Source organism: Quercus robur, chromosome 4 (genome assembly GCF_932294415.1).
Source record: "Quercus robur chromosome 4, dhQueRobu3.1, whole genome shotgun sequence".
In the NCBI taxonomy this organism is placed as follows: Eukaryota; Viridiplantae; Streptophyta; class Magnoliopsida; order Fagales; family Fagaceae; genus Quercus; species Quercus robur.
In genome coordinates this window covers 9,003,094-9,029,415 of record NC_065537.1, presented here as the reverse complement: position 1 = coordinate 9,029,415, position 26,322 = coordinate 9,003,094, and the positions used below count along the sequence as shown (strand labels likewise).

Sequence of the window (26,322 nt, the reverse complement as noted above, 5' to 3'; positions counted from 1 at the left end):
TAGGTACTGCAGCTGGTGGTGGTTTGACAAGGGATGCCCGTGGCAATTGGGTGATGGGTTTTTCTAGGAAGATTGGAAGAACTGACAGCTTTGTGGCTGAAATTTGGGCTCTCTGGGATGGACTCCAGCTTTGCTGTCAACTGAATGTTTGTGCTGTAATGATTGAACTTGATGCAAAGTCGCTGGTGGATGTTCTAAATAATTCTTCATACTGCAATTCTATGATTTCTCCCCTTCTGGATGATTGCAAACTCCTAATTGATCAATTCCCTCAGGTTCGTGTTAAGCATACTTTCCGGGAAGCTAACAAATGTACGGATCGTTTAGCTAAGTTAGGCCTAGTTCAATCTTTGGAATTTTCTGTTCATTCTTATCCCTCTGTAGAGTTGATCCCTCTGATTGAGGCTGATTCTTTGGGTGCTTGCTATAACAGGCTTTGTCCTGGTTCTTTTTCTTCCAGTTAGTTTAATTTATTTTCCTTTAGACCAAAAAAAAAATGTGTTGAATTTCTGAATTCATCATCTATGCCACTATGCTTCAATTGATTCACATCTGCGATTGTTTTTGTTCTCTGCTTCTTCCTAGCAGTTATTGTTGGGTGCATTTATTACAGCTAATGTATTTCCCAAGGATGTAGACGTGTTTGCTTTCTAATGTTTTTATATAGATGGAATGCTGCCAACACATTTACATGTGTTGTGCACTGTCTATACACTGACATTTACATGTGTTGTGTACTGTCTATACACAGTGTTTCTGCATCCGACATTGTTTCCAAATGGATGGGAGAAAGTGAAAAGCAAGTCTCAATTCTTTTCCAACGGGCCCGTGATGCTGCTCCATCCATTATTTTTATTGATGAAATTGATTCCTTATGTGGTTCACGAGGTGAAAACAATGAGAATGAAGCATCTCAGACGAATCAAAACAGAACTTCTTATACGAATGCAGGTAATTTATTTTCCTTGGAAATGGATTAAAGTCATTTGTTCCAAGCTTCTATTTATATAATATAATTGACATGCTTAGATTAAGATTGGGGGCAAGTAGTTTGTCAATAACTTATTGTAGTTTGTACCATGCAGCTAGGTATGAATATTTTACATTTTGTGATATGAATTGCAAAGCATCTTATTGAACATTTTTATACTTAAAATGGAATTGAGGAATTTGATGGAAAATTTTAAATTGAAATGTTTAGTATGGGTGACCTAACTTAAGGTATTTAAGCATAAGTAACTTGAAATCATTTATGTGGTCCAAAGAAGGCTATGGTTTCTTTTTGTAAGGTTGAATTTATTCAACCATCTAATTGGCTTTATTCCGTGTCAAATTTGCTTGTAATTCAGCATTTAGTAACCCTGTATTTAGGTGGGTTTGTTGTAAGGGTAGTGAGTGAGATAGAATGAAGTTTGCTCAAGAGTGTGCAAGAAAACAGAGACTCGCGGCTGGGACTCGCAGGTGGACTCGCGGCTGCAAGCCGCCAGAAGCAGCACACGTGCCAAGCATGCTGGAAGATGAACAGTCATGCTAGCTGGAGCACTACAGGACAACTGGCCATACGGTTAACTCGCGATTGGATCTCGCGACTTGGTCAAGCCGCGAGGTCAAGCCGCGAGCCACCCCTGTTTTGTAAAACCTGACGTTTCACATTCCTCTCCCACTCCAGTATAAATACCCCTTTTACCCACGATTGAAAGAGAGCTTCCATAGAGAATTTTGAGAGAGAAACCCTAAAGAAAAACCAGATTGCTTCACCCACAATCTATACCTTAGAGTCTCTTCAAATTCCTCAACTCTCTTCCTCTCCATTGTCAAATCCTTGAGAGCCATTATACCAAACCTGGTTCTCACCATTATCATCTCTGTGAGACAGTTGTTTGGATTTCTGGGAAGCAGTTAGGAAGGAGCCAATCTTCATTGGTTGATGCTACGGTCTAGTAGCGGAATCCGGGAAGCTAGAAAAGAAAAAGGTTCGGCGCAACCTCGTTGGAGCAAGAAGCTTGGAGGGCTTAGGTGCACTGGGTAGATTAGGCTTGGAGGGTCTATTGCTGTCCTTGTATCCCAACTTTATTTTCTAGTGGATTGATTACCACTTGTAGGGCGGCGAAGAGGTTTTTCGCCGAGAACTTCGGTTTCCTCTTCGATAACACATCGCGTGTTGTCTTTGTGTTTGCATCTTCCTTCCTCTCTATCTTTGCCTTTATATTATCTGCTGTGGATTTTATTTTGTTATGGCTTAGATAGTTTTTAACCAATTTCATATTATAGCATATGTTAAGTTTCCGCACACTAGTTGTTTGACATATTGCTTGTATTGGTTAAGTTGTAATTTGGGGGTCTAAACGTTCAAAAGTGTTTTTATACACGTTTTTGAACTTTCAATTGGTATCAGAGCAGGTACACTGCTGTTGGTTTCATTACCATTGTGTGATCCTTGACCCCTTTTGAGATGGATAGGTCTCAATCCCTAAATGCACCTCCATATTTTGATGGTAGTAATTATGCTTTTTGGAAGGTTCGCATGAGAGCTTTTCTGTGTTCTATTGATGAATCCGTTTGGGATGCTGTTGAGATTGGTTGGACCAAACCTGAGGCAGCCAAATCCACATGGGATAAGGCAGCACTTGCTGCATCTAATGCTAACAGTAAAGCACTCAATGCTATTTTCTGTGGTGTGTCTCCAGATGAATTTCACAGGATTTCTCACATTACCATTGCCAAAGAAGCATGGGAGATTCTGGAAACAACTTATGAAGGCACGAAGAAAGTGAAAGACACCAAGTTACAAATGCTGACCACTCAGTTTGAGGAGCTCAAAATGAGTGAGGATGAGTCTTTTGACTCTTTCTATGGGAAGCTAAATGAGGTGGTTGTCAGTAAGTTCAACTTGGGGGAGAAAACGGAGGACTCAAAGATTGTAAGGAAGATCCTTCGATCATTGCCGGAAAGTTTTCGTGCTAAAGTGACAGCAATTGAAGAGAGCAAAGATCTTGATGACATCAAAGTACAGGAGCTGGTTGGGTCTCTGCAGACTTATGAGATGTCGCTGCCCAATCAACGGAAGAGTAAATCCCTTGCTCTAAAGACCATTAATGAGAAGGTGGAAGATCAAGACTCATCGGGAGAAGATGTGGTAGACAAAGATGTAGCCTACCTTGTCAAAAATTTCAGAAAGTTTTTGAAATTCAAAAATAATGGCAAATTTGATGATAAAAGAAAATTCCAAAGTTCTGGAAGGGAGAAGAGGGATTTCAAAAAGAAAGATGGAAAAGAATCCCAACCCACACAAGGTGTCACTTGTTTTGAATGTAACGGGCATGGACACTTTAAGAAGGAATGTCCGAATTATTTGAAATCGAAAGGCAAGGTGTATGCCACGACCTTGAGTGACTCAGATTCGTCTGACTCAGAATATGAAGAGAGCTGTGATGGAGAAGGGAACTATTCAGCTTTTATGACTATTGCTCATGTTGAGTCTTCGGATGAGTTGAATCTGCTTGTACGAGACCTTGGAGAACATAGTGATGATGAATCACTAGGAATTGTTGAAGAATCAGAAGCTGAAGAAGAAGAAAGCACAGCAAATCTTCAAGAGAACTATAACTCACTCTTGGAGAAGTCGGGTGAGTACACGAGGGTGGCCAAGGCTGCTGTGAGAAAAATGAAGAAGGCTGAGGAGGACTACAAAAGTCTCCTAATTCGATATAGGGAGGCCAAATGTGAGATAGAAACACTGAATGGTGAGGTGTCCGAAACTTACACAAAAGTGAGATTTCTTGAGAATGAGGTTGTGCAAGCGAATGCTAAAATAGAGAGGGTCACCACCAAGAAGCTAGATGATGTTATATCATCTCAAAAGAGCTTTTCAGACAAATCCAGACTGGGATATACCGGAGGAAGTAGTTCATCTGGAAATGTCATTAAAGAAGTGAAGTTTGTAAAGGCCAAAGATCCAGTTGTAGCTGACCTTACTGGTGAGAAGCTCGAGGTGGAGGAGAAGAAGAATGTGATGAACCAACGGATGCTGAATTCCTGTAATCAGTCTGTGGGCAGGTCTGAATCTCGTGCCAAGTCACGTCCACGACCACAAAGAGGTCCTAGAGGAACTTATGTGTGCCATTATTGCGGACTTCAAGGGCATACTCGACCAAATTGCCAAAAGCTGAGAGCAAAGAACAATGCAACTCCTCAAAGGTCAGGAGGACCCAGAAATGATAGGAGAATTTGGGCAGGTGATCAATCTAGAGATCAAAATGGAGATCCAGGAATGATGAACGTGATGAAGATGATTGGTGCATTCACCAACTGCTTGGAAAGCTTCTCACGAAGGTTTGAAAGCCCTAACTCCCGTACCCAATCCTATAAGGAAATCACCCCAAACGCAAGTGACGTGCGGGTGAAAAAGGGTACTCATGCATAAGCATTACAACATGTCCATGCATTAATACTTTCTATGCTTTGTGACAATGTTTGTTTGGTTTGCTTGCAGTTTTTTTTATGTTGGTTGTTTGCTTGTCTTCTTGTGAATATTTTTAATTTTGTTTTATCAACTTTTTGTTTCTTGTGTCAAAAATCCAAAAATCACATAAAAAATTAGAAAATCAAAAAGCTTGATTGACTTTGTTGAGTTTTGTCTCAAAACTTGTTTTGCCTTGTACCTTTGTGCTAATGGCTTTGTGCATTTTCGAGCATTGCTTGTTTTCATGCACTTATATCACTGTGGGAAATATCTTGAAATCTATGTGATTGTTGTAAATAGATCTTCAAACTTGTCATGAATGATTAGTGAATGGTTATGTTGATCTTGAGACATGCATAGACTTGTGTCTATATATCTTCCCACTTTTTATTTTTGTTTTGCTAAAAAGAGCTCACCAAATGTAAATCTCCAAATGAAAAGAGATATTGAGCTGCAAAAGCCTGTCACACATTCTAGTATTTGACTAGGAAAAAGGGTAAGCGACCTCATATTAAAGTGAATGTTTATTCAAAAAGGCCTGTTCTTTAAAGTGAAATGTCATATATCACTCTCACAATGAGAGATGATTGCCTCAAAAAGATCAAAAAGATCAAATGTTATGACTAATAGTGGAGTAAAATGTAAAGCTCCAAGTTATGTTATCAAGTTGTGTGGGAGGTCATATATACATATTTCTATTATTGAGATGGGTCACATGATCTAGTGCTAATTGTGTATGCCTTGGTTGAATTGATCATTGAAGCTTCACATTAGACAGAGGACTATCTCATTGTTGATATCCACATACAACACACAAGTTTATGTTCAATAAATGCCATATTCATTTGTGTGATTGTACATGATGAAATGTGTTTTCACATGCTCAATCTTTGTTAATTCAAGCACAAAAAGATTTTTGAGTGTTTTAGGTGTTTTTGGAAAGTATTTTGTTTGAAAAATCTGAAAATTTCAAAAAATACAGTTTTGCCCTGTTTTGGCGGCTCAGTCGCGGGTATGTCAAGTCGCGAGCCTCAGTCGCATCCTCGCTGGTCATTTTTGGCGACTTGTTCGCGAGAGGAAGGTCCAGTCGCGAGGTTCACTCAGAGATTTTCGCGGCTCAGCTCGCGACTCACTCGCGGGTAGACCTTCCAGTCGCGAAAAACACTTAGAAAAATTTTTCAAAATTTTGTTCTTGAGTGATTTGGCGGCTTGAGCTGGCGACTGTGTGGCGACTTAATCAAGTCGCGAAAATCGCGTGTTTTGCAGAAACAGGAGCAGTTTTTAAACTTTTTTCAGTTTTCCCTCGAACTTTTGTGACTGTTCATCTTCTCTCTAAACTATCTCCCTCCCAAACACTCCGTGCTCCCATTTCCAATCTCCATTGTTGCATTCTTGTAGCTCAAAATCGTCAAGTTACAGGTATAGGTTTTCAGTTTTACACTCTTTTCTACTTGATTTTGTGCTTTTCCCCTTTGTTTTTTTTCGCATATGATTGTGATTTAGAAATGGGTTTATGTTTCAGTTTCTGCTCCTTGTTCATGCTTAGCTTGTGGATGCTGTTGCTATAGTTTGTGATGATGATAGTCTTATCCTTATTGCTCTTCATCTTGTGCTTAGCTAAGTGTTACTTTTATTTTAATATGAACTTTGAGCTGTTGAGTTGTTTCTATCTGTTCATTTTGAGGTTGTGAGTTTTACTGTGCTAAATATGCATGTTTTATTGTGTTAATCTGTTGGGAGCTTCTGTTAGTCTCATAATAATGATTGTGTGTCATGTCATTTTTTTTCATTATATGTCTCAATGACATATATCTGCCTTTAGGATAGTTTCTCCATGTTGTTCATGTGTTTCCTATCTTAGGCTTGGTTTATCCATGTGATTGATTAAGTAGCTTATTGTTTAAGTGTTCAAAGTTAATTTGTATGAATGATATCTCTTTGTTAATTACATGGTACTGACTGGTTCTGCACATATATTGTTCTATGCTGTTGTGGCCTTTTCTGATTGTTCACAGATGGCTCCCTCACCTCAGAAGAAGAAATCTACTGCAAAGAAGGCCGACAAAAGATTAAAGATGGATTCTAAACTGTTTAGGTCAGTTCACCACTTTGAGAGATACAAGGATAACTTCTTGAATGCAGGAATCATTCAAGAAAGATTTGTAGATTTGGAGGACTTAAGACAAACCTTTATTCCCAGTTGTTTTGAAGGAAGAGGATGGGAAAAGCTTCTGAGTGGTTTCCCTGTTGTGTGTGAACCCCTAATTAGGGAATTTTACTCAAATGCTGTGATAAAGGAGAATGAATTAAGTTGCTGGGTGAGAGGTAAAGAATTTGTCTTGGATGCTCATGTCATAGATGATGCATTAGGGCTTGAAGGATTAGATGATGAAGAATTTATCAATTACAAGGATAGGAGTGTTTCTATTGAAACAGTTCAACAAAGGATAGGTGGGCAGAGAGAAGGGAAATGTTTGAATACCACTGCCTTTCCAGTGGACATGAGGTGCCTTACAATAATCATGATGTTTAACCTCTATCCCATTAAGAAATTGACTACAATCAATTGTGCTAGAGCAGTTTTTCTGATGGATCTCAAAGAAAAGAATTTCATAGACATAAGTTCCCACATTTATGACACCATTGTGGATGAGACTAGAACAACCTCTAGGCCTAAATTGATCTTTCCCAGTTTGCTAATGAGGATTTTTAGAAGGAAGGGTGTTCCAATCCCTCAAGACATCAGTCCCATGTCCACACCCTCTGCAATCAATAAGCTTACTTGCAAAAGGATAAGTGTTAGGCTTCCAGGAGAAGAAGATGAAGGTGATGAAGGAGAGGATATCCCAATGGAGACTGAAGCAGAGGCAGCAGGGCTTGCATCAACCTCAACACCTAGGAGGAGTGGCAAAAGACACAGAGCTTCAACTTCTGCAGATACACCTCCAGATGCTTTCCAGATCATTCTGGAAAGGCTTGATGGGATCAGGGCAGTCCAAACTGAGCACTCTGACAGGATGAGAGCCATGCAAGACCAGATTGATGTCTTGGCTGCTAAACTTGACAGTTTCACAACTCAGCGTGACCAGTGACCCTTTGGCCATTCCGGTCAAAAAGGGGGAGAAATTATGTCATTGATGATGAAAAGCAGAAAAGCAAATCTTAAGGGGGAGTAATGTGTTGAGGGGGAGCTGTCATAGTTATCAAATTCAGAAACTTTGTTTATATTTGCTTTTTTTTTTGGGTATTTTGTGTATAGCTGTTTCTAACTCATTTCATATACTCTTGGTTTAAACTTTAATATATTTTGATGATGTTATTCAGGATGTTTTTGTGTTTGTACCCATGTGCTTTTGTAAGCTTTTAGGGTTAATGTTTTATGCATAGTTTGTAGGCTTTATGGTATGTACCTTGCTTAATGCAGCCTTTATGCTATGTTGATATCAGTACTTTAATCTAAATGTTCTGCATTTTGGTTTATGTACTGTCACTCTTGTGCCCTTGTAGGATTGTTCCTAGATGCATATGCCTTGTGTGCTATGCATTGGTTGAGTGTTGAGCATACAAGTGTCTTGCCTTGTGCTTGTTATCTTGTATGTCATTGTGTTCATTCCAAGTGTGAATGAGCACTGTGATCACTACCTTGTGGTGTTCACTTGGTTGATCAAGCCATGGTTTGTTTATTAACTCCATCTTTGCTTGATCACATATTGCCTGTTTCATATGCATTTATAATTTTCTGCTTTCAATGATCATGGTGTATTGTTGTGTTTCAGGAGTATTATGTTCATATGATTCAAGTGCTTCACAGCTTCTAGAGTTAGGTGTGAGTGAGTTTTGTTCAACTGTTCCCAACTCACATGTTAAGTCTAGAGTCTGTTTTAGGGTTTTGTCACGGAATAGCCAAAGGGGGAGATTGTAAGGTTGAATTTATTCAACCATCTAATTGGCTTTATTCCGTGCCAAATTTGCTTGTAATTCAGCATTTAGTAACCCTGTATTTAGGTGGGTTTGTTGTAAGGGTAGTGAGTGAGATAGAATGAAGTTTGCTCAAGAGTGTGCAAGAAAACAGAGACTCGCGGCTGGGACTCGCGGGTGGACTCGCGGCTGCAAGCCGCCAGAAGCAGCACACGTGCCAAGCATGCTGGAAGATGAACAGTCATGCTAGCTGGAGCACTACAGGACAAAACAGGACAACTGGCCATACGGTTAACTCGCGACTGGATCTCGCGACTTGGTCAAGCCGCGAGGTCAAGCCGCGAGCCACCCCTGTTTTGTAAAACCTGACGTTTCACATTCCTCTCCCACTCCAGTATAAATACCCCTTTTACCCACGATTGAAAGAGAGCTTCCAGAGAGAATTTTGAGAGAAAAACCCTAAAGAAAAACCAGATTGCTTCACCCACAATCTATACCTTAGAGTCTCTTCAAATTCCTCAACTCTCTTCCTTTCCATTGTCAAATCCTTGAGAGGCATTATACCAAACCTGGTTCTCACCATTATCATCTTTGTGAGACAGTTGTTTGGATTTCTGGGAAGCAGTTAGGAAGGAGCCAATCTTCATTGGTTGATGCTACGGTCTAGTAGCGGAATCCGGGAAGCTAGAAAAGAAAAAGATTCGGCGCAACCTCGTTGGAGCAAGAAGCTTGGAGGGCTTAGGTGCACTGGGTAGATTAGGCTTGGAGGGTCTATTGTTGTCCTTGTATCCCAACTTTATTTTCTAGTGGATTGATTACCGCTTGGAGGGCGGCGAAGAGGTTTTTCGCCGAGAACTTCGGTTTCCTCTTCGATAACACATCGCGTGTTGTCTTTGTGTTTGCATCTTCCTTCCTCTCTATCTTTGCCTTTATATTATCTGCTGTGGATTTTATTTTGTTATGGCTTAGATAGTTTTTAACCAAATTCATATTATAGCATATGTTAAGTTTCCGCACACTAGTTGTTTAACATATTGCTTGTATTGGTTAAGTTGTAATTTGGGGGTCTAAACGTTCAAAAGTGTTTTTATACACGTTTTTGAACTTTCACTTTTGAATTTTAGGTTTTAATTTTTCTTTTAGGTTTTTTTTTTTTTTTTTTTTTTTTTTTTTTTTAGTAACTTAAATTTTTTTTTTTTTAAAAAGAAAACACAGCCCAGTACATAGGAAATGTACTAAGGGACAAAAACATCAAGAACCAACAGAGGATACTCGGTCTACTTATTTTGCTTCAATCGAGGGCATCCAAACTTGAAGTATTCGTAAGCCCACAGTTGATAATGGAAAAATAAAAGGAAAGATGTTAGTGGCAAGTTTAGTAAATCAAAAGGATAAGGGTTGAAGAAAAGCGGTTCTTACCTCCCAAACCACAACGGGGCCACCGATATGCTTGATAACACAATGAGAGTATTGTGCCATGTAATAAGCATCCCCATCCCAGTCAAAACTCCCAATCTTGTCTGAACTCTGCAAAATTCCCCCCCACCACCCAAAAAAAAAAAAAAAAATGCAATTTCACCACATCTTTCGTGCTTGGCACTAGCACACTCCCGATCATCAGCAGCACAAAGGACCCATATATTCACACTCCATTGCTTTCTATTCTTGCCAATAGCATAAGCGATCTCCAGCCTATCCCAAACAATCTTCATGGCTATGAGCATAAAAAATTCCTCTGGAGTTAAGATTACTCCTCTGATCTCCCAGAAATGAAATGAGTTCATAATTTTCCATAATCACTCAGCTAGAGCCCTCATGAGGATCAAATCTTTGTGCACTTGCACCTGTCATTAAAAAGTACATCTAGGGGTGTCAAATGGGTGGGTTTGGGGTGAGTATAATTGAGTTGGGTATATAAAACACATTTATCCATTAAAACCTATTTAACTAATTGCTTCTAACCCAAATCCAACCCAACCCAATTATAATGGGTAAACCCCAACTCACCCAATTACCCAATTATCAAAATTACTAAAATGCCATTAAAGTAAAAACCCAATACTTTCTTGGATTCCCTTTTCCACTCTCTCTAGTCTCTATTCATGGGATTAAAAAATTCTACATAAGCACATCCACATCAGCAATTATATTAAAAATCCAAGTAAAAAAATATTTTCTTTTCTTTTCTATTTTCTCTCACTTTCTTGGCAACCAAACAATGTAACAAATACAAAGAAATGTCATTTCAAGCTCAAAACTTTCCTGGAATTTCGAAAGCAACTGTCTTTGAAACAAATAGAAATTCTTCTGAACCAAAAAAAGAGAAAAATGAACACATGCTTATCAATTACTCCATTCTTAAATTACCCAAATAAAAAAAATAAAAAATAAAAAATTCAAACCCCGTAATGGTGTTTGAGATATAATGTGAAATCTATCAAGTTAAAAAGTACGTGTTCAAGCAGTGCTCTGGTGGAGATGACGGCAAGCCGAGTCTGGACTTGGCGATGAGCCTTCACGTTTTGGCGCCGATCTACTCAAGTTTAGGGCGATTCGAGGAGGCGATTCCGGTTATGGAGCGGGCCATTCAGGTTCCAGATCCTCCTAAAGGCGCTGATCACGCTCTTGCGGCGTTTTCTGGTCACATGCAATTGGTCGACATGTTTTCGATGCTTGGACAGGTGGATCGCTCAATCGCTTGCTATGAAGAAGGGCTTAAGATCGAGATCGAAACCTTGGGCAACACCGATCCACGCATCAGTGAAACTTGCAGGTTTGAATTTTCGTGCTTTTGATTTGCTAAATGTAGATCAGATTGCTATAGAGAAATGTGTTTGTTGTGCCTCATTGTTCTCTATGAGAGCTAGAGAGAGAAAGAGAGAGAGCAAGCGAGAGGAGAGAAAGAAGTGTTTGGAAGCCGAGAAAATGAAGGAAAATGAAAACACTGAAACGTCTGATGGGTTTATTTATTTATTTATTTTTATGGGAAGAGCTATGTTGAATTTGAGTATATTGTTTTTGGGTTAAATGGGTCTCAATGGGTTTTTAGTTAAAATCCAATAATCATTAGGTCTAATTGGGTTGATGCCCATTTAACCCAACTAATAATTGGGTGGATTTAGGTTCAATTAGAGTGGATGGGTTTGGGTGAGCAAATGGGTTTGGACTTACTTTGCCACCCCTAATTACATCCAAGAATTGACCAAATCTAGCTCCTCTGGTTTTTCTTTCAACCATGGAATTTATTGAGTGCCCCCATTGGTATAAATTTTTTGTAGACCCTTTGTTCTTGTACACTGAGGCTACTTGCATTCATCAGGATCACAAATCAAAGCATGAAAATGGAAAAAGACAAAGGCAAGGTAGAAATTTGAATATTTCTAACAGACACAAACAAACAAACAAAAATGCAAATTGCTCCGGAACTGGAGTGCCGACTGCACTAACAGCAGTTGCGGTCCTTTGTGGTTTCATGCATTAACTCCAAACCAAATTGTTTCCAACACTTAACAGAGGTTCACCTAGCTCAAACACATAACCAAATACATCAATACAATACCGCTACAAAATCAAGCAATAAGCGAACAAATTCACATGCTCTCAAAAACCACTCCCAAAATCATTTTCAAAATCCGTTCACAAACTCAAACTATCAAATTCTTAAGCATGATGAACTCTTAAAGTTTGATTGTTCCAGCTACATTCATCAATTTCAACAGTCATAAACAATCACAAAAACCACATCAAGCACTTAACAAATCAAACATCAAAATTTCTTCGTTTGACAACCAAGCATCAAAATTCCCAAACCACACCAAATACCAAGCCTCTACATTCAACCCCAACAACAAACACTTGGCGGACATACATAGCCATGATCTCAAATTTGAAGTCGTCCCATATACAATCCAACAAACCAAGTATCAAAATTCCCATATTTTTTCCACCACCACCCACATTGTAAACATACAAACCCATATCTCCAAAAAATAAAAACTCAAGTTTGAAACACAGAAAAGTTATCTAAATAACGGAGTACTCTCTTAACCACAACAAACTCCAAATGAATAAACCATTCATTTGATGGGTCTTGAGAAATCAAAAGTTTTTGAGAGAAATGACTTCCCTTTTGCCGTTTCAGCTCGCGGGAAAGAAAAGGGTCTATCACTTCTCTTCAAAACAACGGTCAACGGATAATGAGCAAAATTTTGGTCAAAGTGATCCCAAATTGAATCAAAGTATTGGGTCAGCCCAAATAAAGTGATCCCAATTTTTATTTTATTTTTATTTTAGATGTTTACACCTCAAAGACAAATGATTTTTTCCGTTCAAATTGACCCCAATCTGATTCAAAATTTTGTCCAATTCACATGGGCCAACAAATAAACCCAATATTGATCAAGCTCTATAATAGATTTATAAAAAATTCACATCTAATAATAAAAAGATATAGAGGGAGTTTGTAAGCAAACTTTGTTCATGTTTGAAAATTTAATAAATGATTAGTATCTGTTTATTTAAAAGACATGTATACCCCTGGCTCAATCATAACTTTCATCTGTCAGGATGGCATAGTGTTCAAAAATTGTAATTTTTCACTGTAGCTGCTCTAAAACTCTTAAGAATTTTTGTTGCTGAATTGATTAGTGTACGGGTGGCAGGTGGTTCCTTAAGTCAACTAATTGAAAGCTGACTTTTAACTTGTAAGCCAGAATGGGAGCTACTTCTGAGTTTCTTGTATCTTTTTATCATCTTCTTTATTCTCTTTTTCAATTTTGCCTCATCAAACCTGAACTTTAGAGAGGGAGGAGAGTAGAGGGGAGTAGAGGGGATGAGAGTAGTGGGGAGGAGAGTAGAGGGGAATGATTCCCCTTCACCTTGTTTGGATGTTTTTAAAATTAGTAAGGGAGAAGGAAGTAATAAACTCTTCCCATTGTTTGGATGTTTTAAAAAATAGGATGGAGAGGAGAGAAAATGATTAAAATAGACAAATTTACCCCTCTTTGAAAATGAACTTGTAATATTAGTTTATGATTAATTTATCAGTTTTGTAAAGTTTTGAACTTGATAAACATTTGTCCAATCATAGAATATGTTAGTGATTTTTTTTTTTTTTTTGAGAAGAATAAATGAATAAAAATGTTTCAAAAAAAAATGTATACCTAAAAACTAAAAAAAAAAGAGTAAAAATCAGTCAAAATTGAACTGTTCTCTGAATATTTGAAAACAAATAGTTTATATTAGTATTAATAAATACTAAACATTGCCAAATTTAGTAGGTTTTTTAAAACTCTAACCAAAATCCAAATTCCCATTTCTTTTCCACATTTTCTGAGCAACCAAACACAGGCACAAGTAGAGGAAGAAAAAAAAAAAAAATTTCACAGAAACACAAACCAAATCCCCCAAAACGCACACAACCAAAAAAAAAAAAAAAAAAAGCGAGATCCTGGAGAACGAAGAGCAAGCAAAGCGAGATCCTCGTCGTCGTTGTCGAGATAGTTCTCCAGAATCAGAGGGGAAGAGTCGCCGTCGTGCTTCATCGGCGACGAAGTGGCTTGAGGCTCGATTGAGCTTGAGGGCCTGAGCTCAATCCCGATCGCCGCCAGTGTTGTGGACCTTTGGACGTAGTCGCCGCCGAGTCGTGAGCGTCGTGGACCTTTGGACGTCATCGCCGCCGAGTCGTGAGCGTCATGGTCCTTTGGACGTCATCGACGACGACCCACGACTCGGCGGCGAATGGCGACTGATTTCTCGTGCTTTTTTCAGGTTACAGCTGTGAGATTCTGAGAAAAATTTTGTGGCTTTAATTTCTGTTTGGGTGCTCTGAAAATGGAGGAAAAGGGAAAGGATTTGAGATTTGAGTATTGTGTATTTTGTTTGTTAGAAAAATAAAACTCATAGTTACACTTTTTGAAACAGAAAAATGTTTGTTTTTGTGGCTTTTCCGGTTCTGAATTTCTAAAATTTTAGCATTAAATTATTTATTTTCTCATAAAACAAACAAAGATTATATGTTTGTAATTTTGTTAATTAAGAAAGGGTAAATTAGGGAATTCATTTGGTCAATAATTTATCTACTCTACTCTCCCTCCAAATCTCTCCAATTTGGGGGAATTAAAAATGAGGGGTTAGGGGTAATTGAAACCCCTCCAAATCCCTCCAAACCCCTTCCCATCCTTTCTTAAAAAAACTCTCAAACAAGGTAATTGAACTACTCCCCCTTCCTTTACTCTACTCCCCCTCCATTTTTTAACTTCCAAACAAGCCATTAAGAATTTTTGTTGCTGAATTGATTAGTGTACGGTTGGCAGGTGGTTCCTTAAGTCAACTAATTGAAAGCTGACTTTTAACTTGTAAGCCAGAATGGGAGCTACTTCTGAGTTTCTTGTATCTTTTTATCATCTTCTTTATTCTCTTTTTCAATTTTGCCTCATCAAACCTGAACTTTTATGCTTACTTTTCGTTCCTAAATTTTATGTTTCATTCTTTCAATTTTGTTGTCTTTTAAATTAAGCTTCTTTGCTATTCTCTATGTTCCAAATTGTTAGACTATTATATTTTAAAATGTCTCAAAATAAAGGTTTTTTTTTTTTAATTCAATAAATAAATGTTCTAACATACACTTCACCTTATTTAAAAATAAATAAATAAACTATTGCTCTCTCACTAAAGTGCCTAATTGACATCAGCTTGTAAGCTCAAGTTTTAGGTTTTAGTTTTTATGTACAGCTTGTTAAAATATTACGTTTTCATACTTTTTTAAGGTAAAATTATATTTTAGCATACTTTCAATAAAAAGCTAAATAAGTAGTTCTCAAACAAACACTTAAGCTGCCAAAAATATGTCCATCCTAAATTCCTAACTACTTTTTCAATTTTGTATTTATAGACTTCCTATGATCCAACTATTCATTTCTCTAACATTTTCTAGAACAATCCCATGGCATCACATGACATGGCAGATCATATTCACAAAAGTTAATTATGTCATCCCATATATAGTTTCTTATTTGTCAAAAGTCAGTAAAAATTCAAAAACATAAAAAAGTTAACTTTTTTTGAAAAAAAAGAAAAAAGAAAAAAAAAATAAGCTAGTTTATTGCTTTTTTATTAAAATAAAAAGTTGGACATAAAGGAAAAGGGATAGAAAGCTTCTAACCATACTGACAAATGTCTAGCCCAGATACATTCACAAAACACTAGCAAATGGATAACAAATACTTTTATCCTCCCCAAAAAAAAACCATAATTAGAAACACAATAGGAAGAAACCATAGAAATAATAATATGTGCCTCTACATTTTTCGCCCTTAACTGTCACTCCCAAAATCCTTGGTGAATTTCACACACGCATCAATTTCAGCTTTACTCACAGTTGGCTTTTGTTTCTCAAGCACACTATCAAAATCTGCTTTTGTGTTGGGTGGTAGCTGGATCTGCAAGTCATCAATTCCCAGACACACGAATATGAAAATTCAAAGTGAACATAGGGGTCTACAAAAATACTACCACAAATACCGAACTTGAAAAAAAAAAGAGAAAGAATCCGCCTATATTAATGGAAGAGAAAATCAACACCAAACATGAATCAATGCAATTGAATGAGACATGCTTTTTTTTATCTTTCTTTCCAGTACACTAATCCCCTCCCCTCTTTTGCGTTTTTCTTCAATCCTATTTTCCATAAATTAACTAACTACTAAAGTCAGGACAATCTACATATGTTCAAGAAATTTATTTATTAGTTACTAATACTCAACCATAAACATGATTTATTGGAATAATTTCATGTGTTGAACATCAGTTTCCTAGCAAATCCATACCTTTTCAGCTCCGACTTCCGCTTTAAGTTTCTCTAAGGTAATCTCCTTGGCTTTTTGGTCAGTACCTTTGCCTTCGCAAGGGACCCACATACCTTGACGATTTTCTTCGAAGAATTTAGCATCAAGAGTTGCACGAACAGGCTGATATAGTGCATCTTTAACCTACAAGTAACTACCAGTTTTCAGCCATATAGTGTGAGTTTGGATAGCGCGTTTTGTGCTATCCAGTGCTTCTGTGTTTCATTTCTGTGGGTCTATGAGCACTGTTCATGAGACCCGCAACCTGGAAAAAATGCAAATTTAACTTTAAAATTTGGTCCCATGGCATTATTCATACGTTTAAAAATTATTTTGTTATAGTGTTTTCAGTTTTTAGCAATAAGTAGTGTCCAAACAGACCCATAATAACTTTGAGGAAATGCTGACATCTAATGTAAAATTGATACTTACGAAAATGGATATATCTGAACCAGAGAAACCTCGTGTTTTCTTTGCTAAATCTTGAAAATCCTTTGTACTAAGGTTGTGAGGAGTGTTCCCAATATGCAACTGCTCAAATAAAAAAAACTAGAGGATATTAAACAAGACATAGATAAACAACAAAAGCATTAATCACAATGGGTTTATAACTGCATTCCTTTGATTTTCCAAATGCATTGCATTTCGAAACTGATGTACCTTAAATATTTGTTTCCTTGCCTTCCTATTTGGGAGAGGGATATAGATTCGCTTATCAAAACGCCTCCTCATGGCCTACGTTAATTAACTTAGCATTAGCCTCAAACCTAAAGCAATGTAGATCATAAAATATTTTCAATACATGGCCGTAGGTTAGAAGGGTCGTATTTTTTTTCTCACCACATCCAAATCATCAGGAGTATTTGTGGCTGCTAGAACCAGAACATTTTTCGCATCGTTGGATACAGCCTGAAATGTATTAAAGAAAATTTCTATTTCAATATTACAAGTAGATGAGTGGAAGGAAACAATATTGTAAGATAATGCTATGGATTAACTATCTAATAAAACATAAAGTTATTATGAACTGCATTGCAAACTAGCCAGCCATTTTAAGGAAAACAAGGCTACAAGGAAATGGTTTGTCATTTTCTCCTCTATTAATTGTATGTTAATGATTCCTCTTTTTTTAATTAATTAATAGATTTAATTAAAATCACAAATAATAGAACATAGTGCATGGGATGTATACAAGAGTAAAAACAACAACAAAAAAGCAATTTTTTTGGAGTTGATTATGGACCCTCAACAAATAAACTAGAGTCAGATACATATATTCATTTCTTCCATTATATTCTATTCGAAGTAATATTTTCCATCACTTCCTTAATTGATGTTATTTTTGGTCTTCCTCTACTATTTTTCTTACTAGTGAATTAGTCACTCTCCTCTGAATATGATCAAACCATCTCAAGTGACTCTCCCTCATATTTTCATTGTTAGAAGCAAACTCAATCTTTAAGTGGATTTTTTTTCATTTAAAATCCTATCCTTCTGTCTATTTTCACTTATCAATCTTAACTATTGCATTTCAGTTAAACTCATTTTATAAATATGTTTCTTCCCAACAACCAACATTTAGTACCATAGAGGATAGTTGGTCTTATAGCAATTTTATAAAAAATTTTCTTTTAATGTAATAAGCACTCTACGATCACAAAATACTTTTATGCACTTCTCCACTTCATCCATCTTGCTTTACATTGTCTTCAATCTCTCCACCTTTTATGAATTATTGATCCAAGATATTGGGAGCTCTTGTTCTTTACCATCTTTTGACTATCAAGTCTTACAACCCCTTCATCTAGCTCTATTTACAATTTTACTAAACTTGCATTCCATGTACTCTGTTTTAGATTTACTTAATAAAAAAATTTCAGATTTTAGAGCATCTCCCCAAATTTCTATCTTGACATTAACTCCACTTCTAGTTTCATCTACTAAAACTATATTATTTGCATAAAGCATACACCAAGGGACTTTCTCTTGATGCAGGATCTTTTAGAATTCAGCACTATACTAGATTTCTTGATGAGTTCTTTAAGGGTTCTTCATGTTTAAGGGTTTCAAGTTAGAAAAGAATGGATCTTTGATGGTTGTTTAGGGCTAAAAGCCTAAAACAGAGTTTTAAACAAAAAATAAAATAGATAAAACACTAGGCAATCACATCTACGTCTCCCTAAATAATCAAACTTATGTAAGAGAAGGCAATCACACCCTCAAGGCTTAAAATAAGCCGCACGAATTTTGTTAATCAATCACTATATGAATATTATTGAATACAATATAGCCTTATAAATAAACTATTCCTAGGATGACAAGGAATACTAATAACAAACCAAAAAGGATTTAATAACTTCTAAACCAAATAGGAAAGGGACTCAAAACAGAGAAGAAGACTCACGGGCCTCCAGGACAGCCAATTCCAGAAAATTTGGAAATTATTAAACTACTCTTATTTTATTAAAATTAAACCAGGAAGTTTTTAACCATAAAAACATAATACTAAGACTCAATAATAATTAAAACAACCTATGAAATTTGTGAAGAAAGTATGACATCATAACTAGACCACAAATCTTGATTCTTTTGATATTTAATCTTGTATTCCATTAAACTCTTTCTTGTCCACATCAGCCTTGCTTTTCAAAAACCTACCACATAACTTTTCTAGGGACCATATCATGTGCTTTCTCAAGAACAATAAAGACCATATGAAGATATTTACAAGCCTCTATATTTTTGTTTTCATTAGATGTCTAAGTAAGAAAATAACTTCCATGGTAGATTGTCTGGACATAATACCAAATTGATTCTCTAATGTTGTTGTTTATTGTCATAACTTACATTCAATTATTCTCTTCCAAATGTTATAGTGTGACTCATAAGTTTAATTCCATAGTAATTTATACAATTTTAAATATATCCCTTGTTCGCTTCTCAAAAAAAAAAAAAAATCTCCCTTGTTCTTGTAGATAGGTATCAAAGTACTTCTCCTCCACTTATTAGGCATGCACAAGAGTAAAAATCAAAAAGAAAAACTAAAACCTAAAGTTCAAAAGAAACTACATCCTTCTTTGGACCACATACATGATTTCAAGTTGCTTAAGCTTAAATACCTTAAAGTTAGGTTACCAATACCAAACATTTCAGTTTAAATTTTCCATCAAATCCCTCAATTCCATTTTAAGTATAAAAATGTTCAATAAGATGCCTTGCAACTCATATCATGAAATGTAAAAAATTCATACCCAACAGAATAGTAATAAACTGCATTAAGTTATTGACAAACTACTTGCTCCAATTAATCTAAGCATGTCAATTATATTATATATAAATTCTTGGAAAAAAGCACTCTAATCTATTTCCAGGGAAAACATATTACCTGCATTTGTACAAGAAATTCTGTTTTGATTCGTCGAGAGGCTTCATTCTCATTGTCCTTACCTCGCGGGCCACATAAGGAATCAATTTCATCAATAAAAATAATGGATGGAGCTTCATAACGAGCAGATTGGAAAATATTTGAGACTTGCTTTTCACCTTCTCCCATCCATTTGGATACAATGTTCGATGCCGAAACACTGTGTATAGACAGTACACATGTAATTGTGTTGGCAACATTCCATCTATATTGAATGATTACAGAGCAAACGCATCTACATCTATGGGAATTTTGTACATGAGTTGTAATAATGCACCCCAAAATAACTAATTGGAAGAAGTAGACAACAAAACAATCGGAGATGTGAATCAATTGAAGCATAATGGCGTAGATGATGAATTAAGAAATTCAACACATTCCAATAATGTGATAACTGCAATGAAAAAGCATATGAAAGGGACTCAAAAGATCCAACCATATGAAGTAAGAAATTAAGCTGCGTCAACAATATAAAATATTAAGAACTCAAGGCTCCATTAAAAAACCAAACAGAAAACCCTTAGTCCACATTTGCTGAAACTCAAATATCTTACGGTAGGAGGCAAAATTTTAAGCCAATTATAAAATGCCACACCAAAATTTAGTGACAAATTTTAAATTAATATGTCATTAAATTAATTAAATCAAATGATGACATGTGTCATTCAAATTGGCATCACATTAGCATACCAAGATTTGCCATGTGTCATTTGGCCCACAAGATAAAGGTAAACTTCCTATTCAAATTTTATGGGTAATTATCTTTATTAAAACAAATAATAAATAAAATAAAGATAAATTTTCTATTCAAAATTTGTAGATAATTATCTTTATTAAATAAATTAAATAGAGATAATTATTTATCTTTGTTGATTATTATCTTTATCAAAATATGATATTTATCAAAATAGATAAATAAAGATAATTATCTTTAAGAAGAATTTGGACCAATCAAAAATCTACTACATACTTTCAAGTATATCAATTCGAAGTGGAGCTATCCTCTAAAATCACTATAAATAGAGGACATCCCTTCTCATTTTCGAGACGAAGTTTTCAAGACGTCAAAGCTCTGGAGAAATTCTGTCTCAAGAACACACGAAGAACATTCAAATAAGTTCTTTGAAGTTCTATTGGAATTAAGCTGAAAAAGCCACCATAAACTTCAACAAACCTCAAATCCTTGAAGCTCAACGGATCAAGCCTCTAAAGCCCCAAAGAACTTCAACCTAAAAGCCTTCATATTCAAAGACTTGAAGAACAATAAATCTCTAATAAGCTTGAAGCTAGAGATTTGTTGTGGAGACCGTTGAATCCATCTTTCAACTAAAGTCAAGAAGATTCCTTGTTCAAGTCAAGTTCAATGAAGATAGAATCAGAGGGTATTCTTTTGTAAAAGAATTGAAATAGAGATTGTACTCATTATACATCAATACAAATTTATATTTGCAAACCTATTTCTTTTCAATTGTTTGATTTTCTACAATTGAGAAAAATTTGTGTTTACAATTACATTTCAACAAGAATATTTTTTGTCCATCATTTCAATTATTGGATCGACATTGTATTTCTACTCTAGGCCTTTAATAGCAATTAAAATCTATAGAAAATGGGTGAGAATAAGAATAGTATGTGATTGTGAATTGCTGCCTGACTCACGAGTTAATTTGCATAGAAATTATGCAGGAAAACTGAAACATGGAAAAGAAAAGCCACATAGACTTCAAAATATAAGAATCACAATTAAGTGCAATTAGCAATATGTATTACCTTTTAGAAGATGAAGATTAGTTCTTTCTTCTCTTGCCATGCATAATTATCAGTTATTGTAATCCAGTTGCTTGCAATGTATTGGTATTGGTCAAAATATAAATATTTACCTAAAGAAAGCTGTGCGTGCGTCTGTTGCAATCGCATTTGCACGTGGGTCTTCCCTGTCCCAGGTGGACCATATAGTAATATAGCCTTCCATGGTTTTCGATTCCCTAAACAGAAGCTCAAATGATAATTTTTCCCAAGAAGAAAAAAAATATAATACCCACGTTACACCAAGGTGTTAAAAAGTTTTTTTTTAGTTTTAACTAACATTTTCACATTTTAAACAATCTTACAAATATTTTAACACACCCTTTTATCCACACATATATCAAATATACTCTTAGAGCATTAGCATTAGAAAATGCTAATGCTATATCTAAGACCAATTTGGCATTTTAAGCTTTAAAATCCTTTGCATCAGACAATGCTAAACTCAACTATTGCAAATTTTTTTGCAATAGTGCTACAGTACAATTCTAAAGTTAGAATTGTACTGTAGCAAGTATTCTAAAAAAAAAACTTTTTTATTCCCTTTTTTCCCCCGAAATCTCTCTCCTCTATCTCATTATTCAGTTATCTTCTCTCTCTTCCTTCTTTCTCCATCTGCTCTATCCTCTCTTCAGACCCAAACTCCATTCTCCTCCCAACATACATCACACATCACAGTGGCTCAGTTTTTCCGGTGGGTTGCAATCCGGCAGTTCTGTGGTTGCTTTTTTTTTTTGGCGTGGCTGACGGCGTGGGTCACTGTGGTGGTTGTGGTTTTTTTTGGTTGATGGTGGGTTTGAAACAGTGGATCTGTTGATCTGTGGGTGGATCAGTTGGGTTGATCATCGGTAGCTCCGGTGGGTTTCAAATCGGCGGCATGGGCTGATGGGTTTTTGGTGCCGTGGCTATGGTTGTGGTTGTTGATGGCTTGAGGTGCCGTGGCTGTGGTTGTTGATGGGTTGAGGTGCTAATGGGTTTTTGGTGCCGTGGCTGTGGTTGTTGATGGCTTGATCGGTGGCTTGGGTTTTTGGTGGCGTGGCTGTGGTTGTTGATGGCTTGATCGGTGGCTTGAGTTGATCGGTTGTTGATGGCTTGTGTGTTGCTAGAGGTTGAGGCAGAAGGAGAGGAAAAAACAAAGATTGTTGGAAAGCCTAGGAAATATGGGTCTGAAAAAAAATGACAGTTATAAAGAAATATTAAAAAATAATATTTTAATAGAAATAGAGTTTTGGGATGTGGAGTTATTGTAATATAAGATGGTATAATGATAAAGTGAGTTTTTATAATGGTAAAATAGAGTAACATTAGCATTTTTCAATGCTAATGCTCTAAGTTAACAACATTCCTCAAATTAACCAACCAAACAGAGGCTCTAAAATACCTAGGTACTCAAAACTGCTACAGATTATACAAAAATAATAATATTTTATTCGGTATTTGGGTTCTCTTTTATCTTTTATAATACCCACATTACTCTCTCTATATTCTTCTCCTCTCTGCTCCATCACTATCTCACCCTCTGCTCCATCTCTCTCTATTCCACCTCTCACCAATGCCTTGTCACCAAGGGCATCTTTTTTTTCTTTTTCTTTTTTTTGTTGCTCCGGATCAGCAATGGTATTGAGATTGGTGACAGCTTGGGCGTGCAGTGGCGGTAGAGATCGGTGTGCAGCATTGGCGTGGTGATTGTTAAGATCGTCGTTGGTGTTCTGGGTTCGTGGGTTGCGATTTGTTGAAATTGGTGGGTTTTGTGGCTTGTGGGAGTGGGTGGTAGTGGTGGTGGGTTGTGATTGTAGCTAGTTGTGCTTGGTATTTTTGCTGGCTAGTTGTGGTTGACGATGGTGTGGCTGGGCTGGTCGTCGTTGTGGGTCATTGAGTTCGGTGGCGGGTTTGGGTGTTTTGCCTTGGGTGTGTTTGTTTGTGAAATGGGTATGGCTGTTTTGTGGTGGGTTTGGAGGTTTGGCCGTGGGTGTGACTGTTTGCTGTTGTTTTGTGGCTATGAAATGGCTCTTGTGGGAGTACGGGGGTAGAAATAGTTTATATTATTTTAATATGTTGGTGTCTTGTAACCTAATCCAGCCGTTCTTATTAGTAATGAAAATAAGAATGGTTGTACTCATACACACAATCTATTACACATAGTTTTACACATGTCCATTTTTTAACAGAAATTATGATTATAACTTCAAAGTTACGGTTTTAATTTAAAAATGAGGGGTGTGTAAAACTATAAATAACTGTTTGTTTGCAACAATTATTAACCACTAAGAATATCAAGATAAACTAACAAAAAACAGAGATTAACAAAACCACAATGATAGAGGAGGAGCTTACCAGTAAAAAAATGAGGAAACTCAATAGGCAGTATGGCAGCTTCTTTCAATAATTTTTTGCAAGTATCAAGTCCACCCACATCACTCAACTTCAAGGACGAGTCTGCTAGGCCAAGACCGACTTCTGCTCTATGAGATAAATAGGATTCTTGAACGTATTCAGTACTACTGTCTCTTAATTTGTTGCCCTTATATAATGGCCCACAAATTTCTGCCTACACTCTTTCTTAATCTTCGGGTCCTTTTCAAAGAAAAGATAAACGCCCGCGTCCTCTAATGCCTCCATATAAAGCTTATAAGCCTTTTCTTTTTGATTTGGCTTATCCTGCTCCGTTGCCTCGTTCAGCTTCTTTACAGCACGCTCTTTGCGCTGGATATTGGGAACGCTAGTCATCTACAAAAGATATATATATACATATATATATAGAAGTCGATTAATTCACTCATACATTTAATCATAATGAAGAATCTGCAATACATATATGCATGAGCAATAAATCTAATCAGCGTGTCCGATTTCCCATTCTTCTCTCTCATTTCCATCTGCAGTCGGAGAACTCCAACTGCCGCGTGTTGTGGCCAGCAAGGGTGGTTTGGTTTTTTTGGTGGTGATGGGACCGATTTTCTTTGATTGTGATATAAGATGGTGTTTATTTTTTCAATGAAATTTTGATCTGTGTGGTAATCATAGGCAAAGCCAGGGGGGCCATGGCTTTGAAAAATTCCTAGAATCATGGTACTAAAAAAAAATGCAAGAGCCGCCCCCCCCCTTCTCATATTTTTGACAAAAAATACATATAACAATTCAGTCTTAAAATTTAGTCCATTCATTTGGCCAATAAACAATTTTGCCAAAAAAAAAAAAAAAAAAGCCAAATCACTTATTAGTCAGATTCCTATTCCTAATTAAATTAGGACACCAAATTCTAATTAAATCAAGACTATAAAATCCAAATAAATAGATACAAATCACAACATTAAACTTCACAAACACGGTTAAAAAAAAAAAAATTCACAAACACAACCCAAACTTCCCAACTTGGTAACCTAAAGATCTAAACTTCCCTAACCAGAAGCAGTCAAGCTACCTTCGCCTTTGCCACCTCAATCTATCTTCACTATGAACGTTTGGTAAGTTTCTCACTCTCTTTATGACTCTATAATAGTCTCTCTATGGCAAGCTTTTGTTGTTCAGCCATTCAAGTTTTCCTTTTAATGGAAGAAGAGTGAAGGCTCTACTAGAATATGCTTTATGTTTGTGGTGTCCAGCAAATATTTGAGTCAAAAAAAGAAAAAAAAAAGAAAGAAAGAAAGAAAAAAAAAGACTAAACAAATGTTAAAACTTAAAAGCTTAAAACATTTGTACACACTTTAGGGTCTAGGGTCCATTCTGTAATACCCCAAGTTTGTTTTTATGATTATCACTGTACCTTGTCATTTTTAATATAAAGTTGAGGTATTATATGTGTGTGCACAGTAAGATGAGAGTAGACAATTTTGTGATGCTACAAATAGGTGAGAGAAGTAAAGTTTTAGTGCGTACAATTTAGTGTGGCAATTAAAATAAATCAATATATTACTAAAAGCTGAGACGTAGCATTTAATATTGCTACTCTCACATTGAGCCACATCAGCAGTCATGTCATTTCTATCTTCTTTTCTAAATTTATCCTACAATTTTAAAATAATTTTTATCAATTTTAAATACATATAATTATAAAATAATTTTCATCCCTATCTTCACCATAAAGCCCACTTCTTACAAATTTAATCAATATATTACTAAAAGCTGCGACGTAGCATTTAATGTTGCTACTCTCACATTGAGCCACATCAGCAGCCATGTCATTTCTATCTTCTTTTCTAAATTTATCCTACAATTTTAAAATAATTTTTATCAATTTTAAATACAGATAATTATAAAATAATTTTCATCCCTATCTTCACTATAAAGCCCACTTCTTACAAATTTAATTTCACATAAAGCCCAAACCCAAAGCCTTTTCAAACCCTATGCTTTCACGGTTGCAACTTTTTGTTTTTCCTTTCCTTTTGTTGCACACGGTTTTAATTTCCTGTCTCCCACGTTTTAGTTCTTTACCCTTCCCCACCTTCTCTGTTCTACGGTTTCACATTTAATCATCGCCAGCCTCTCTCCCTTCTAACGGCAACCTCTCTGTTTTCCTTCATTCCTGTCTTCCTCTCCTTACAATATATAAATACTGACAGCAGCTAGACGATTCAATTAAGGTATCTCTAAATCCAAATTTCTTTTGTGCTCTATTCTTTTGCATGATTTTTTTTCCCTTTTTATTGCGTCTTTCGTGTTGTGGTGTGGATGATTGTTATGTTGAATTTAATTACTTTATAAATCATTTTTCTTAGGGTGTTGAATTTTTGATTGCTGGGTCTTATCTTGTGCGATTCCAACGACTTAGTGTGACTCTGATTTGTTACTGTAGTGTTGTGGTGTTTGCTTCCACTGTTTGTTTTGTATGATTGTATAATATATTGATTGAGTTTTAGAATCAAAGA

General features: G+C 36.2%; 1 protein-coding gene and 1 pseudogene across 1 annotated transcript; one reads left to right on the top strand and one right to left on the bottom strand.

Annotated features, from left to right (window-relative positions):
* LOC126720519 (protein SUPPRESSOR OF K(+) TRANSPORT GROWTH DEFECT 1-like) overlaps window positions 1-26,322 on the top strand; it is a 94,852-nt pseudogene that overhangs the window by 6,922 nt on the left and 61,608 nt on the right.
* Window positions 15,456-24,173, bottom strand: LOC126720520 (protein SUPPRESSOR OF K(+) TRANSPORT GROWTH DEFECT 1-like). The gene is made up of 8 exons (XM_050423028.1): window positions 23,789-24,173; window positions 21,529-21,633; window positions 19,610-19,853; window positions 17,065-17,133; window positions 16,885-16,959; window positions 16,657-16,755; window positions 16,207-16,489; window positions 15,456-15,819 (listed from the first exon to the last, which is right to left on the bottom strand). The coding sequence occupies exons 2-7, from the start codon at window positions 21,618-21,620 to the stop codon at window positions 16,427-16,429; spliced, it is 642 nt and encodes a 213-aa protein (XP_050278985.1). The 5' UTR covers window positions 21,621-21,633; window positions 23,789-24,173; the 3' UTR covers window positions 15,456-15,819; window positions 16,207-16,426.